At 35.8% G+C, this 12,830-nt stretch overlaps 1 protein-coding gene across 1 annotated transcript in view; it reads right to left on the bottom strand.

The window, feature by feature from the left end:
• The window catches only part of DIP-lambda (Dpr-interacting protein lambda), a 177,936-nt gene that overhangs the window by 129,900 nt on the left and 35,206 nt on the right, over positions 1–12,830 (bottom strand). The window contains exon 4 of the mRNA XM_075294521.1: positions 8,174–8,359. Within this exon, the coding sequence (XP_075150636.1) occupies positions 8,174–8,359 (186 nt within the window). The remainder of the gene's footprint in view (positions 1–8,173; positions 8,360–12,830) is intronic.

The following is a 12,830-nucleotide window of genomic DNA, read 5'->3' as shown; positions in this document are numbered from 1 at the left end:
TTTGGCCTCTGTTGTCATATGAGTCTAAATCGGACGAAAGATATATATGGGAGCTATATCTAAATCTGAACCGATTTGGCTGATATTTTGCAAGTTTTTCGAGATTCATAAAATATTCGGATGTACGGAATTTGAGGAACATCGGTTGATAAACACGCCAATTATAACCAGATCGGCGATAAATATATATGAGAGCTATATCTAAATCTGAACCGATTTTTTCCAAATGCAATAGCGATTGTCTTTGTCCCAAAACGCGACCCTATGACAAATTTGAAGGCGATCGGACTTAAACTGCGACCTGTACTTTGCGCACAAAAATACATGAAGAGACAGACAGACGGACGGACAGACAGACAGACTGACGGACATCGCTAAATCGACTCAGAATTTAATTCTAAGACGATTGGTATACTAAACGATGGGTCTCAGACTTATCCTTCTTGGCGTTACATACAAATGCACGAACTTATTATACCCTGTACCACAGTAGTGGTGAAGGCTATAAAAACACACACACACATATTCTCTCTTCCAAATAGCTTAATGTATTTTAATGTTAACATTAATCCACAATTTTGGATCCAAACCAACTAAGACTTGAATTATATTTTAGTTTGGCTCCTCTCTCACTGATACTAGTACATATTAGTTATCGACTAGTGGATTAGTGAGTTAGTTTAAGTTTGTCTTTCATTGAAGAGATTCAAACCGGATAAATTTTATATAATTTATTTTAAAATAAATACTAAAATGAAATAATTTCATTTGGGAAACTAGGTTAGGTTAGGTTAGGTTAGGTGGCAGCACGATGTATCAGGCTCACTTAGATTATTCAGTCCATTGTGATACCACATTGGTGAACTTCTCTCTTATCACTGAGTGCTGCCCAATTCCATGTTAAGCTCAATGACATGGGACCTCCTTTTTATAGCCAAGTCCGAACGGCGTTCCATATTGCAGTGAAACCACTTAGAGAAGCTTTGAAACCCTCGCAAATGGCACCAGCATTACTGAGGTTGGATAATCCACCGCTGAAAAACTTTTTGGTGTTCGGTCGAAGCAGGAATCGAACCCACGACCTTGTGTATGCAAGGCGGGCATTTTGTATTTTTTTGCAGCGATGCCAAACTCTGACGATTATTCGTCATTTTGACGTTGTATGAAGTTAAAAAAATGCACGATTTTCAACAATCCATTATCGTATAACTGAGGTGACCATAGCTGCCGAGTTGACATTCTCACGCCAGTAAGAGGGTCCTGGGAGAATAGGTCTCCAGAACAAATATCAGAGGGGAATAACTGCTCCACCGTTGGATCGATGAGGGGTGAGGGGACGGGACTGGGGGTATATGTGGATGAACAAGAGCTCGAACCCCTATTCCGTTTACCGGACCATATCACAATCCTGCGGTGTGTGTACCATAACGGAATGTGTTAATTGGTTAGGAAATAACACAAAATCGCAAAACGCAAACATTAACGCAGATTGCCGTAGGACAATGAAGGCAATAGCAAACAATACGGGTCGATCGCAAACCGTATTAGAATGCTCAAGAAAGTTTAACGAATATTCGGAATACGGCAGGATCCGCATCATATGGATGTCGGAATAAGAGCACACGTAAAGGCAAATGAACTGGCAATAAGAGCTAGGCAACATAGGGAAGTGAACTTAGAGAAAAAAGAAGAACCCATAGAGGCAACGTGGGCCGAGTTGGATGAATGGTCACGGGATATGCATAAATCGATGTGGACCAATTGGAAAGTGAAATTAAAATATGCAAAATGCATAGAGGCAACACGGGCCGAATTGGATGAATGTCCACGGGAGATACATAAAGCGATTTGGACAAATACAAAATGTTGTCAAAATGTTATTTCTATAGAAAAATTTCTCAAAATGTTATTTCTATAGGAAACTTTCTTATAATTTTATTTCACTAGAAACTTTTCTCAAAATTTTATTTCTATAGAAAACTTTCTCCAAATTTTATTTCTATAGAAAATTTTCTTAAAATTTTTCATAGAAACTTTTTCCAAAATTTTATTTCTATAGAGATATGATCTACCAAATCATCAAGAATTCTACCAATCGACCAAATAGAAAAAAACCTACTATTTTTGGTAGAATTCTACCAACTGTGGCAACCGTGGTGGTAATACAAACAGAGAGTATTAAGAAAACAAGAGAACGAAACTGTCAATCAAAACTGCGTCAGTAGGTGGCGTCATGAGGAAAATTTCTCTAAAATCATGCAATTTTTGTCGACGCTTCTCTCAAATATCATACAGTTTGAATCGGCGTCACCCAGTTCAGTTCTCTGCCGGCTTAATATGCTTTAGAACCTACTTTGTAATAATAACGTTCTTTTATATAAATCTTTTCATTCTCTTACATTTTTGGCAGACAATTTGAAATTATAACTGCCGATGCCTTTATAAAACAGCGCTTCGACCGCAACGTTGGTAATACCAAAGCTGCAGGCATTGTGCGACAACTATACGGTTGACATTTCTTGTTTTTGTAAAAGAGAAAATTTCGTAGTTTCGTGTTTTTATTCTCTCTGATACAAATTTATTTTTACGAAATACACTTTCGTATGTTTGAAGATAAAGTGTGATTCTTTTGAGGTTAGGATTTTCATGCATTAGTATTTGACAGATCACGTGGGATTTCAGACATGGTGTCAAAGAGAAAGATGCTCAGTATGCTTTGACATTTCATCATGAATAGACTTACTAACGAGCCACAACGTCGAATTTTCAGTGAATGGGCCCTAGAAAAGTTGGCAGAAAATCCGCTTTTTTATCGAAAAATTTTGTTCAGCGATGAGGCTCATTTCTGGTTGAATGGCTACGTAAATAAGCAAAATTGCCGCATTTGGAGTGAAGAGCAACCAGAAGCCGTTCAAGAACTGCCCATGCATCCCGAAAAATGCACTGTTTGGTGTGGTTTGTACGCTGGTGGAATCATTGGACCGTATTTTTTCAAAGATGCTGTTGGACGCAACGTTACGGTGAATGGCGATCGCTATCGTTCGATGCTAACAAACTTTTTGTTGCCAAAAATGGAAGAACTGAACTTGGTTGACATGTGGTTTCAACAAGATGGCGCTACATGCCACACAGCTCGCGATTCTATGGCCATTTTGAGGGAAAACTTCGGAGAACAATTCATCTCAAGAAATGGACCGGTAAGTTGGCCACCAAGATCATGCGATTTGACGCCTTTAGACTATTTTTTGTGGGGCTACGTCAAGTCTAAAGTCTACAGAAATAAGCCAGCAACTATTCCAGCTTTGGAAGACAACATTTCCGAAGAAATTCGGGCTATTCCGGCCGAAATGCTCGAAAAAGTTGCCCAAAATTGGACTTTCCGAATGGACCACCTAAGACGCAGCCGCGGTCAACATTTAAATGAAATTATCTTCAAAAAGTAAATGTCATGGACCAATCTAACGTTTCAAATAAAGAACCGATGAGATTTTGCAAATTTTATGCGTTTTTTTTTTTAAAAAAGTTATCAAGCTCTTAACAAATCACCCTTTAGAACCATTTTGGTTTTGCACATTTTGTTTACATTTAACCCTGGAAAGTCATCCTTATTTTTTGTACACTAACGTCATCCTTCGTCATTTTGACTACGCCTTATTTCAGGACGCTATAATTTGCATCGTGATCAAAAATGAGTACCAAAATTGAATTTATTTCCTTATTCAATTTGTTTTTAATTAGTGTAAGACAAAAATTCATAAAATGATTGTATTGGTATAACTTAAATTTATCATTTCCTAATCGACCAAAATGCGTTTTAAATCGAAAATGAAATTACGCGTCGTCATTTTGACGAGGGATGACTGTCCAGGGTTAAAGAAAAATATTATAGGGGAAATTTTAGGGAAAATGTTTTGGTAATGTAGGGAACTTTTTGTCCTTGTAGCGTAAACCGAAAATTTTCCCTGACAACACTGTTTCACATTGTGGAGGAAACTCTCAGAAATGTCACCGATATATTTGGGTGTATTGATCATAATTTGTTGTGGACAAGTAAATCGTAGTGGCTATCCTTAAACCTCCTTTTCTTATGGATAAGTGAACCATAGTGGCTATCCCTAAACATGATTGATAGACTACTTCATTTTAATATCGTTAGCTTAACAATAGTCTGACTTATCATGGGGGGTAAGAGTCCGAAGATCGACTCGTAATAACGAAAAGTTCATCGTTAGATTTGGAAATTTCTAAAAAAAACCCTCCCTTGTCTCTGCAGCTCTACTGTTGAATGACGAATATGTTTATTGCCAGGAAGAATGGTATTCGAATGAAAACTGCGAGTATATTTGATATTTGTGTAGTCTGCACGACAAACAACGATCGTGTTCATATCTTCGATGGAAAATGCAGCCAGTTATTTGAGTAATCTGTACATAAAATAAGTTAAAACAAGTAAGGAAAGTCTAAAGTCGGGCGGGGCCGACTATATTATACCCTGCACCACTTTGTAGATCTACATTTTCGATACCATATCACATCCGTCAAATGTGTTGGGGGCTATATATAAAGGTTTGTCCCAAATACATACATTTAAATATCACTCGATCTGGACAGAATTTGATAGACTTCTACAAAATCTATAGACTCAAAATTTAAGTCGGCTAATGCACTAGGGTGGAACACAATATTAGTAAAAAAAAATATGTGAAACATTTAAATCTGAAGCAATTTTACGGAAACTTCGCCAATGTTTATTTATGATTTATCGCTCGATATATATGTATTAGAAGTTTAGGAAAATTAGAGTCATTTTTACAACTTTTCGACTAAGCAGTGGCGATTTTACAAGGAAAATGTTGGTATTTTGACCATTTTTGTCGAAATCAGAAAAACATATATATGGGAGCTATATCTAAATCTGAACCGATTTCAACCAAATTTGGCACGCATAGCAACAATGCTAATTCTACTCTCTGAGCAAAATTTCAACTAAATCGGAGTTAAAAATTGGCCTCTGTGGTAATATGAGTATAAATCGGGCGAAAGCTATATATGGGAGTTATATCTAAATCTGAACCGATTTCAACCAAATTTAGCGCGCATAGTTACAATGCTAATTCTACTCCCTGTGCAAAATTTCAACTAAATCGGAGTTAAAAATTGGCCTCTGTGGTCATATGAGTGTAAATCGGGCGAAAGCTATATATGGGAGTTATATCTAAATCTGAACCGATTTCAACCAAATTTAGCGCGCATAGTTACAATGCTAATTCTACTCCCTGTGCAAAATTTCAACTAAATCGGAGTTAAAAATTGGCCTCTGTGGTCATATGAGTGTAAATCGGTCGAAAGCTATATATGGGAGATATATCCAAATCTGAACCGATTTCAACCAAATTTGGCACGCATAGTTACAATTCAAATTCTACTCCCTGTGCAAAATTTCAACTAAATCGGAGTTAAAAATTGGCCTCTGTGGTCATATGAGTGTAAATCGGGCGAAAGCTATATATTGGAGATATATCCAAATCTGAACCGATATCAACCAAACTTGGCACGTATAGTTACAATGCTAATTGTACTCCCTGTGCAAAATTTCAACTAAATCGGAGCAAAAAATTGGCCTCTGTTTTTCGAGACCCGTAAAATATTCGGATGTACGGAATTTGAGGAAGATCGGTTGATATACACGCCAATTATGACCAGATCGGTGAAAAATATATATGGCAGCTATATCTAAATCTGAACCGATTTTTTCCAAAATCAATAGGGATCGTCTTTGAGCCGAAACAGGGCCCTATACCAAATTTTAGGACAATCGGACTAAAACTGCGAGCTGTACTTTGCACACAAAAATACATCAACAGACAGACAGACGGACAGACAGACAGACAGACAGACAGACAGACGGACATCGCTAAATCGACTCAGAATTTAATTCTAAGCCGATCCGTATACTAAAAGGTTGGTCTATGATTACTCCTTCTTGGCGTTACATACAAATGCACAAACTTATTATACCCTGTACCACAGTAGTGGTGAATGGTATAACAAGTAAGTAAAGTCTAAAGTCGGGCGAGGCCGACTATATTATACCCTTCACCACTATGTAGACCAACATTTGTGTTACCATCTCAACTACTTCAAATTTGCTGGGAGCTATATAAAGGTTTGCATTTCCAGATACAAATACTTATAATGGAAACAATTTTTTGTACTTCTACAAAATCTCTAGAATTAAAATTGAAATCGGCTAACGCCCTGGAATGAAACACATTGTTAATATAAAATAAAAAGATATGCGAAATATGAATCGAGAGAAATTTTAATGCATTTGTAGAAAAGAGCATTTATGATTTACCAGGCGATACTTATGTATTCGAGATATAGGACAATTTGAGTAACATTTACAATTTTTGCTACTCAGTAGTGACGATTTTACAAGGATATTGGTTAGATCTTGCCAAGATATGTGGTCAAGTGTGGGCTGTGATATATTATTTTGTCAAGTCGGGCGACTAGGAGGAAACTATCAAGTCAATTGGAGGAAAATCCCATTGAAAATGGGTCTAAAATATATAGTCTACCATATTTTCCCAACTCTGGTGTACATATATATGGGAGCTATATATAATCTGAACCGACTTTGACTAAATTTGACATGCTATCTCTGCTAAATTTCACGTAAATGGGAGTATAACTCTGACCCCCGTGGTCATTTGAGTGTAAATCGGGCGAAAGATATATATGGGAGCTATATCTAAATCTGAACCGATTTCAACCAAATTTGGTACACTTACCGATACTATTAAACGTACTCCTTGTGCAAAATTTGAACTAAATCACGTCAAAACTCTAGCTTTTGAGGCCATATAAGTGCAAATCGAACGAAAGACAAGACTATATCTAAATCTGAACCGATTTCAATCAAATTTACCAAGCATTGGTAGAATGTTAATTCTACTCTCTGTGCAAAATTTCACGAAAATCGGTAGTAAACTTTTGCCTCTGTTGCCATATGAGTCTAAATCGGACGAAAGATATATATGGGAGCTATATCTAAATCTGAACCGATTTAGCTGATAATTTGCAAGTTTTTCGAGACTCATAAAATATTCGGATGTTCTGAATTTGAAGAACATCGTTTGATAAACACGCAAATTATGACCAGATCGGGGATAAATATATATGACAGCTATATCTAAATCTGAACCGGTTTTTCCAAAATCAATAGCGATTGTCTTTGACCCAAAAAACGATCCTATGCCAAATTTGAGGACGATCGGACTTAAACTACGACCTGTACTTTGCGCACAAAAATACATGAACAGACAGACAGACAGACGGACGGACAGACAGACAGACAGCCAGACAGCCAGACAGCCAGACAGACGGACATCGCTAAATCGACTCAGAATTTAATTCTAAGACGATCGGTATACTAAACGATGGGTCTCAGACTTTTCCTTCTTGGCGTTACATACAACTTATTATACCCTGTACCACAGTAGTGGTGAAGGGTATAAAAAATTGACTCAGTAGCGGTATACCGGCCCGATTAAGCCTCCTGACCTATTGGTTTAGTAAATACATATATTATTGCTTTTGTTTTGTAGACCCAAGGGTCGTGACGAAAATTTCATCTTTTTGCCTTTGTAGAAAATTTCGCAAGCCAGTGAATGTCAAAGTACTGACCCACCGCAAAATCCAAATTACAGAGAATTTGTAAATTTGCAGACGACAAACATTTCGTCCGTTTGTGCCATATTAGAAATGTAAATAAACACATAAAAAGTCACCGAACTCCCTGGTATGGGCAAGTGGAAGCATATGTTGCAGCAGTTCCGGACGGACATAAATGGACGTGGATTGTCTGTCGTATGCAATAGAGTGATAGAAAGCGGAAGGACATTGCCACTTGAAAGTGTTGGTCAGTCACAGACACGGACACATAGAGGTAAAGTTGTGGAAAATTTATAAACAAGCTTAAGAGGAATGACCATAACCGAGACACAACAGACTAAATGACCAGGTGATGGCTTAAAGCGAATCTCCTTTGGGTCAATGTATATGTGTACATGGATGTGTGTGTGTGTTATTATGGTTGGGATTGTATGTCACGGGTGTGGTTGTGTGAAATCGGAGGTTTTGTGGGGATAGACTGATAAGCACTTACCTGGCTCTTCATGGGGTCCGTATTCACTTGGCACATGTAACTGCCCGAATCATTTAGTTGTACATGGGACACATGGAGTTTCCAGGTGTTGTGGCCATTGTGTGTCACTGATAATCTTGGATTTAAGGACACCATATGGGTGTGAATGCCGAGTATTGCTTTCGAGTCGGATTTAATCCAAGCAACCTAAAAGTACAAGAACACACACATACATACATACATTTATAAACAAACATTAATACAATCTCACAAACACCATAATCATATTTATATGTCAGCATGCAGCAATAACAGATATCTTTAGTTTTGATTCTTTACTCGTACACACACACATATACCCATAAAGGTAAGGTCGGTCGGTCGGTTAGTCCTTATTTTGGACACAGGATAAAACGAAGAATTAAAAGTATCTAAACAAAACAAACGTTATTGAATGAGATTCTCTGACCGATATATGTATATATCTGAATTTGAAAGTACAATTTCCCTAAGGTCATTTAAATAGGATTACTCGCACTGAGTAAAATATAGACTTAATGTGAAGGGGTCAAGGATTGTAAAGCGTCTCTTATGGCCTCTCTTATTTTAGGCTCTTATGACTGAAATAAATGCGAAATAAACATTCGATACCCAACGTCTTGCTGCGACACAAGTAATCGCAACAATGCACTGCGCGAGTCAGATTTGCAGTCCCGTTGTACCCCCAAAAGCGTTAACTAATGTAGCTGCCCTATAACCAAACTAGGTTACCTTAGATTTATACTCTACTTCAACTGAAAATTTCAACTCTTAAATCAAAACCGAAAGTATAAAGCCAGAACACAAACAGTCCAAATTTTGATGGCGCACTCAGGCCACCGCCACTCCTATTACCAGATATGAATACAAGTATGCCTGTGCCAAACTACGTAACAACTTCTTCTTACATATATCAGCAGTAATACTTTTACATGGGCATGACATTGGAGGAAAGTACTTCGGTGCAAGCATACCAGCAGTCGAAAAATAAGTACTTCGTCGCAAGCATACCAGCTCTCCAAAAATAATAGGTTTACCATAAATAGAATCAAAAAGAGCGAGTGAGTAGCCGCTCTCATATCTATTTATAGATTTTATTCTCTCGGTCTTTATCTACCCCTTTCTCTCCCTCTGCTTATATTTATGGTACAATTTGTTCTTTGAAAATCTCTATGACACGAGGAGGAATCGAACTCAGACCTGTTGTTTTGTAATCCAACACACTACACCCTACTCCACGGCATGAATTTATTCAATGATGTAATTTTGCAATATAAATGATGTACTATACAACTTATTTTATTGGCATTATAAATTAATATGTTGCATTTTTTCCTGGAATGTAATTTTCGCTACTATTAACGGTGCCCACAATCGCTGTAGAGGTTATTCTATTTAAAAAATGTCAAGAAAAAAGCAAATTTTCAACAAAAATTTAATTAATTAATTTTTAATACGAATAAAAAAAGAGAAAAAAAATATTTAAAAATAGAGTCTCAGCAGGATTCGGACCCCGACCTCAAGATTTTGTCTTTACTTTAAAAATTTTGGTATTGATTCCGAGCCAAAGAAGCAAAGAATACAAGTAAGGATACTTTTAAGACACAATTCTCTTTTAAATTTGGGTTTTGTGTACTTGCTTCTAGGAAGTACATTTTAATTTTCTGAGATATTTTTCTTCATATGCTATCAAAGTCCTTTAAAAACGAGTTAACGACAACTTTATTTTCTAATTTAAGACTCGACTTCCAGTAGAAATTATGCTAGGTTTCAAGTAGACAACGTCTTTAAAATGAAGTGTTGAAAAATATGTCCTATATTTGAACGAATTTTTGCTTTGTAGTCAAGATGCAAAAAGACAACAAATTTAAAGACAATTTCATTAAATTTAAAGAATTTTTCTTATTTATTAAAGTCAAGTTGACCTTAGCCCAAACATTTTTTCTTTCATATTATGATACAAATTTTTAAGTGAAATCTCTTAATTGTAAGGACAATACGACTTCATTGAAAAGTTTATCGACTTTTGGACAAGGAAAAAAACTTTATATTAGAGAAATGCGTCTTCTATGCTAAGCAAAATTTGCATTCGTATTTTAAAGACATGAAATCTTTGACGTCACGACAATATTTTTTTCAGTGAGATGAACGCGATCTTGTCATATTTTCAACGGAAATTTTGTCATTGCTTTTTGTTTTATGTGGCACGAATTCCATTTCACATGAAATAATTATTCAAAGGACCTTATTGTATACTTCGATTTTTGATGAAATTGTATAATAAATTATTACTCAAGGTGTACCATAAATGTTTATTAACTCAATTTGTCGGGCATGAAATCTAAGGGCCGTTTACACAATTTATTTATAAACAATCATAAAAAGCCACAATTTTAACAAATTGGAATTTTGGGATCCCGTACCGAAAATCCCGGGATTTCGGGACGGGATTTATCCCGTTTGATAGTCTCAGTTTCCAAATCGTTTTTTTTTAAATCAATATTGCTACTTTGTAACGTATAAAAATATCAACATAATTACGAAAGTTGAATGTTTTTGGGAGAAGGATTTTTTTAAATTGCATTTTATTGGGAATTAAAAATATGAATTGAAACCTTTATAACTTTTGAACTAATAGTGATTTTTTTAAGAAATATTGCTGAATGTACAATTGCCAAAATTCGTATCAAAAATGCCCAATGTGGGGACATATACTAAAAAAACGTTTTTTGTATATTTGACATTTAGTTAGTGGAATTTGATTAGTGAGATTTGAACCAGCATTCTTTATTTTTTCAATCATAATAATAAAAAAAAAAACAAAAAATTCTGATAAAAATAAAAAGTGATATTGGAAAAAAATTTTGTTTTTTAATTTCTTCTTCCAAATGAACTTCCAAGGTACAACTTCTAAAGCAATACAAAGATGCAAAAATGGAGTTCTTCCGTCCTATGACAAGCCCATGTAAAATTCATTGGAAATAATCCAAGTTTGCACTACTTCCGGATCACAAATTGGAGATCCAAACTACTTGTTGGGAAGCTCTTGTTTTGCAGGGATTGTTCAAAGGTCGATAAACTTTGCAATAAAGTTGTTTTGTTTTTACAGGTAAGTGATTCGACTTAAAAATTGGTATGTTTACATGTAAGAAAATTTAGTTTTACTAAGGTCAACTTGGCTTTAATAATCCTGAAAATTTCCTTAAAATTAAAGGAGTCGTCTTTGAATTTGTTGACTTGCATGTATCTTGATTACAAAGCTGAAAAGCTTTCAAATTAGAGGTGTGCACGTGACACGAAATTGTCGTGACTCACGAAAATTTTGGTGACTCACGCGTGAGTCGTGATTCACGCTGACGGCAACGGCGTGAGTGTGCGTGAGCGTGATTAACCAACCAAATGTCGTGCGTGAGCGTGAGTCACGAAAATAATATCTTCGTGAGTTTGCGTGAGTAACGAATTTCGGAAAACACACTCACGAAAATGATTCCGCGTACGAACATAATATGCTTACGAATTCATTTATAATTTTATTAACACCCTAGGTGTAAAGAGTTCTATAACGCTCTCGATTTTAATCATACTTATGTGTTCTATCAGGTTCTATAGGTAAATTACTCATAAAATTATTCGTGAGTCACGTGGTTTTTCGTGAGTCATGAACACTCTTTTAAAGGGCTTTAATAGGACATGAAACAAACTAATAATTCAAATTTGTTTCCTGGCATCAAGTAGACAAAAGTAAAATTTTAAAGATAACTGTGTTTCCCTACTTCCTTGAATTCTTCCCTTCTTTGGCTTGGAATTAATACAGAGTGTACAGAGAATATCGTTGGAACCGAGTATGCTTTATAGTCACTCTGTGATATTTTAATTTAGTTCTTTATTTACCTTTTATTGAAATTTGATTTTAAATTTGTGGTTAATTTAAAAAAGCGATTTAGAACCACTGTGTGACATCGCAAAAAAAATTTATGCATTTGTTCCTAAATGGGTAATTATACCCTTCACCACTACTGTGCTCGCAGTTTTAGTCCGCTTGTCCTAAAATTTGGTATAGGGTCCTGTTTCGGCTCAAAGACGATCCCTATTGATTTTGGAAAAAATCGGTTCAGATTTAGATATAGCTGCCATATATATTTTTCACCGATCTGGTCATAATTGGCGTGTATATCAACCGATCTTCCGTACATCCGAATATTTTATGAGTCTCGAAAAACTTGCAAAATATCAGCCAAATCGGTTCAGATTTAGATATAGCTCCCATATATAGCGTTCGCCCGATTTATACACCCTCATAAAAAATCGCTTCTTTAACATATGTTCCAAACATATTTTGCAGGAAGCACATATATTATTGCATACTGCCGAAACATTAATATGTTTGTTTTATGTGAACATATTATATGTTTGGAAGCATTTTGAGCCAAAAATATTATATGCTTGGAAGAATTTTTCCCAAACACGATTGTGCTCATTCCCTAACATACTCGTAATTTTCACTTCTACGAAATTTTTTAGTTATTGGCACCTTTCTCTGTAATACAAATAATGTTGAAGAAATTATTCACTTTTATAAATTTTTTAAATTTTACCTTTCGCCTGTACGGAGAATCGAACCGAGGACCATACAGTTTGT

The sequence above is a fragment of the Haematobia irritans genome, chromosome 2 (genome assembly GCF_050003625.1).
Source record: "Haematobia irritans isolate KBUSLIRL chromosome 2, ASM5000362v1, whole genome shotgun sequence".
Classification (NCBI taxonomy): Eukaryota; Metazoa; Arthropoda; class Insecta; order Diptera; family Muscidae; genus Haematobia; species Haematobia irritans.
Note: the sequence above shows the minus strand (reverse complement) of the source record. Positions and strands in the feature narration are given on the sequence as shown.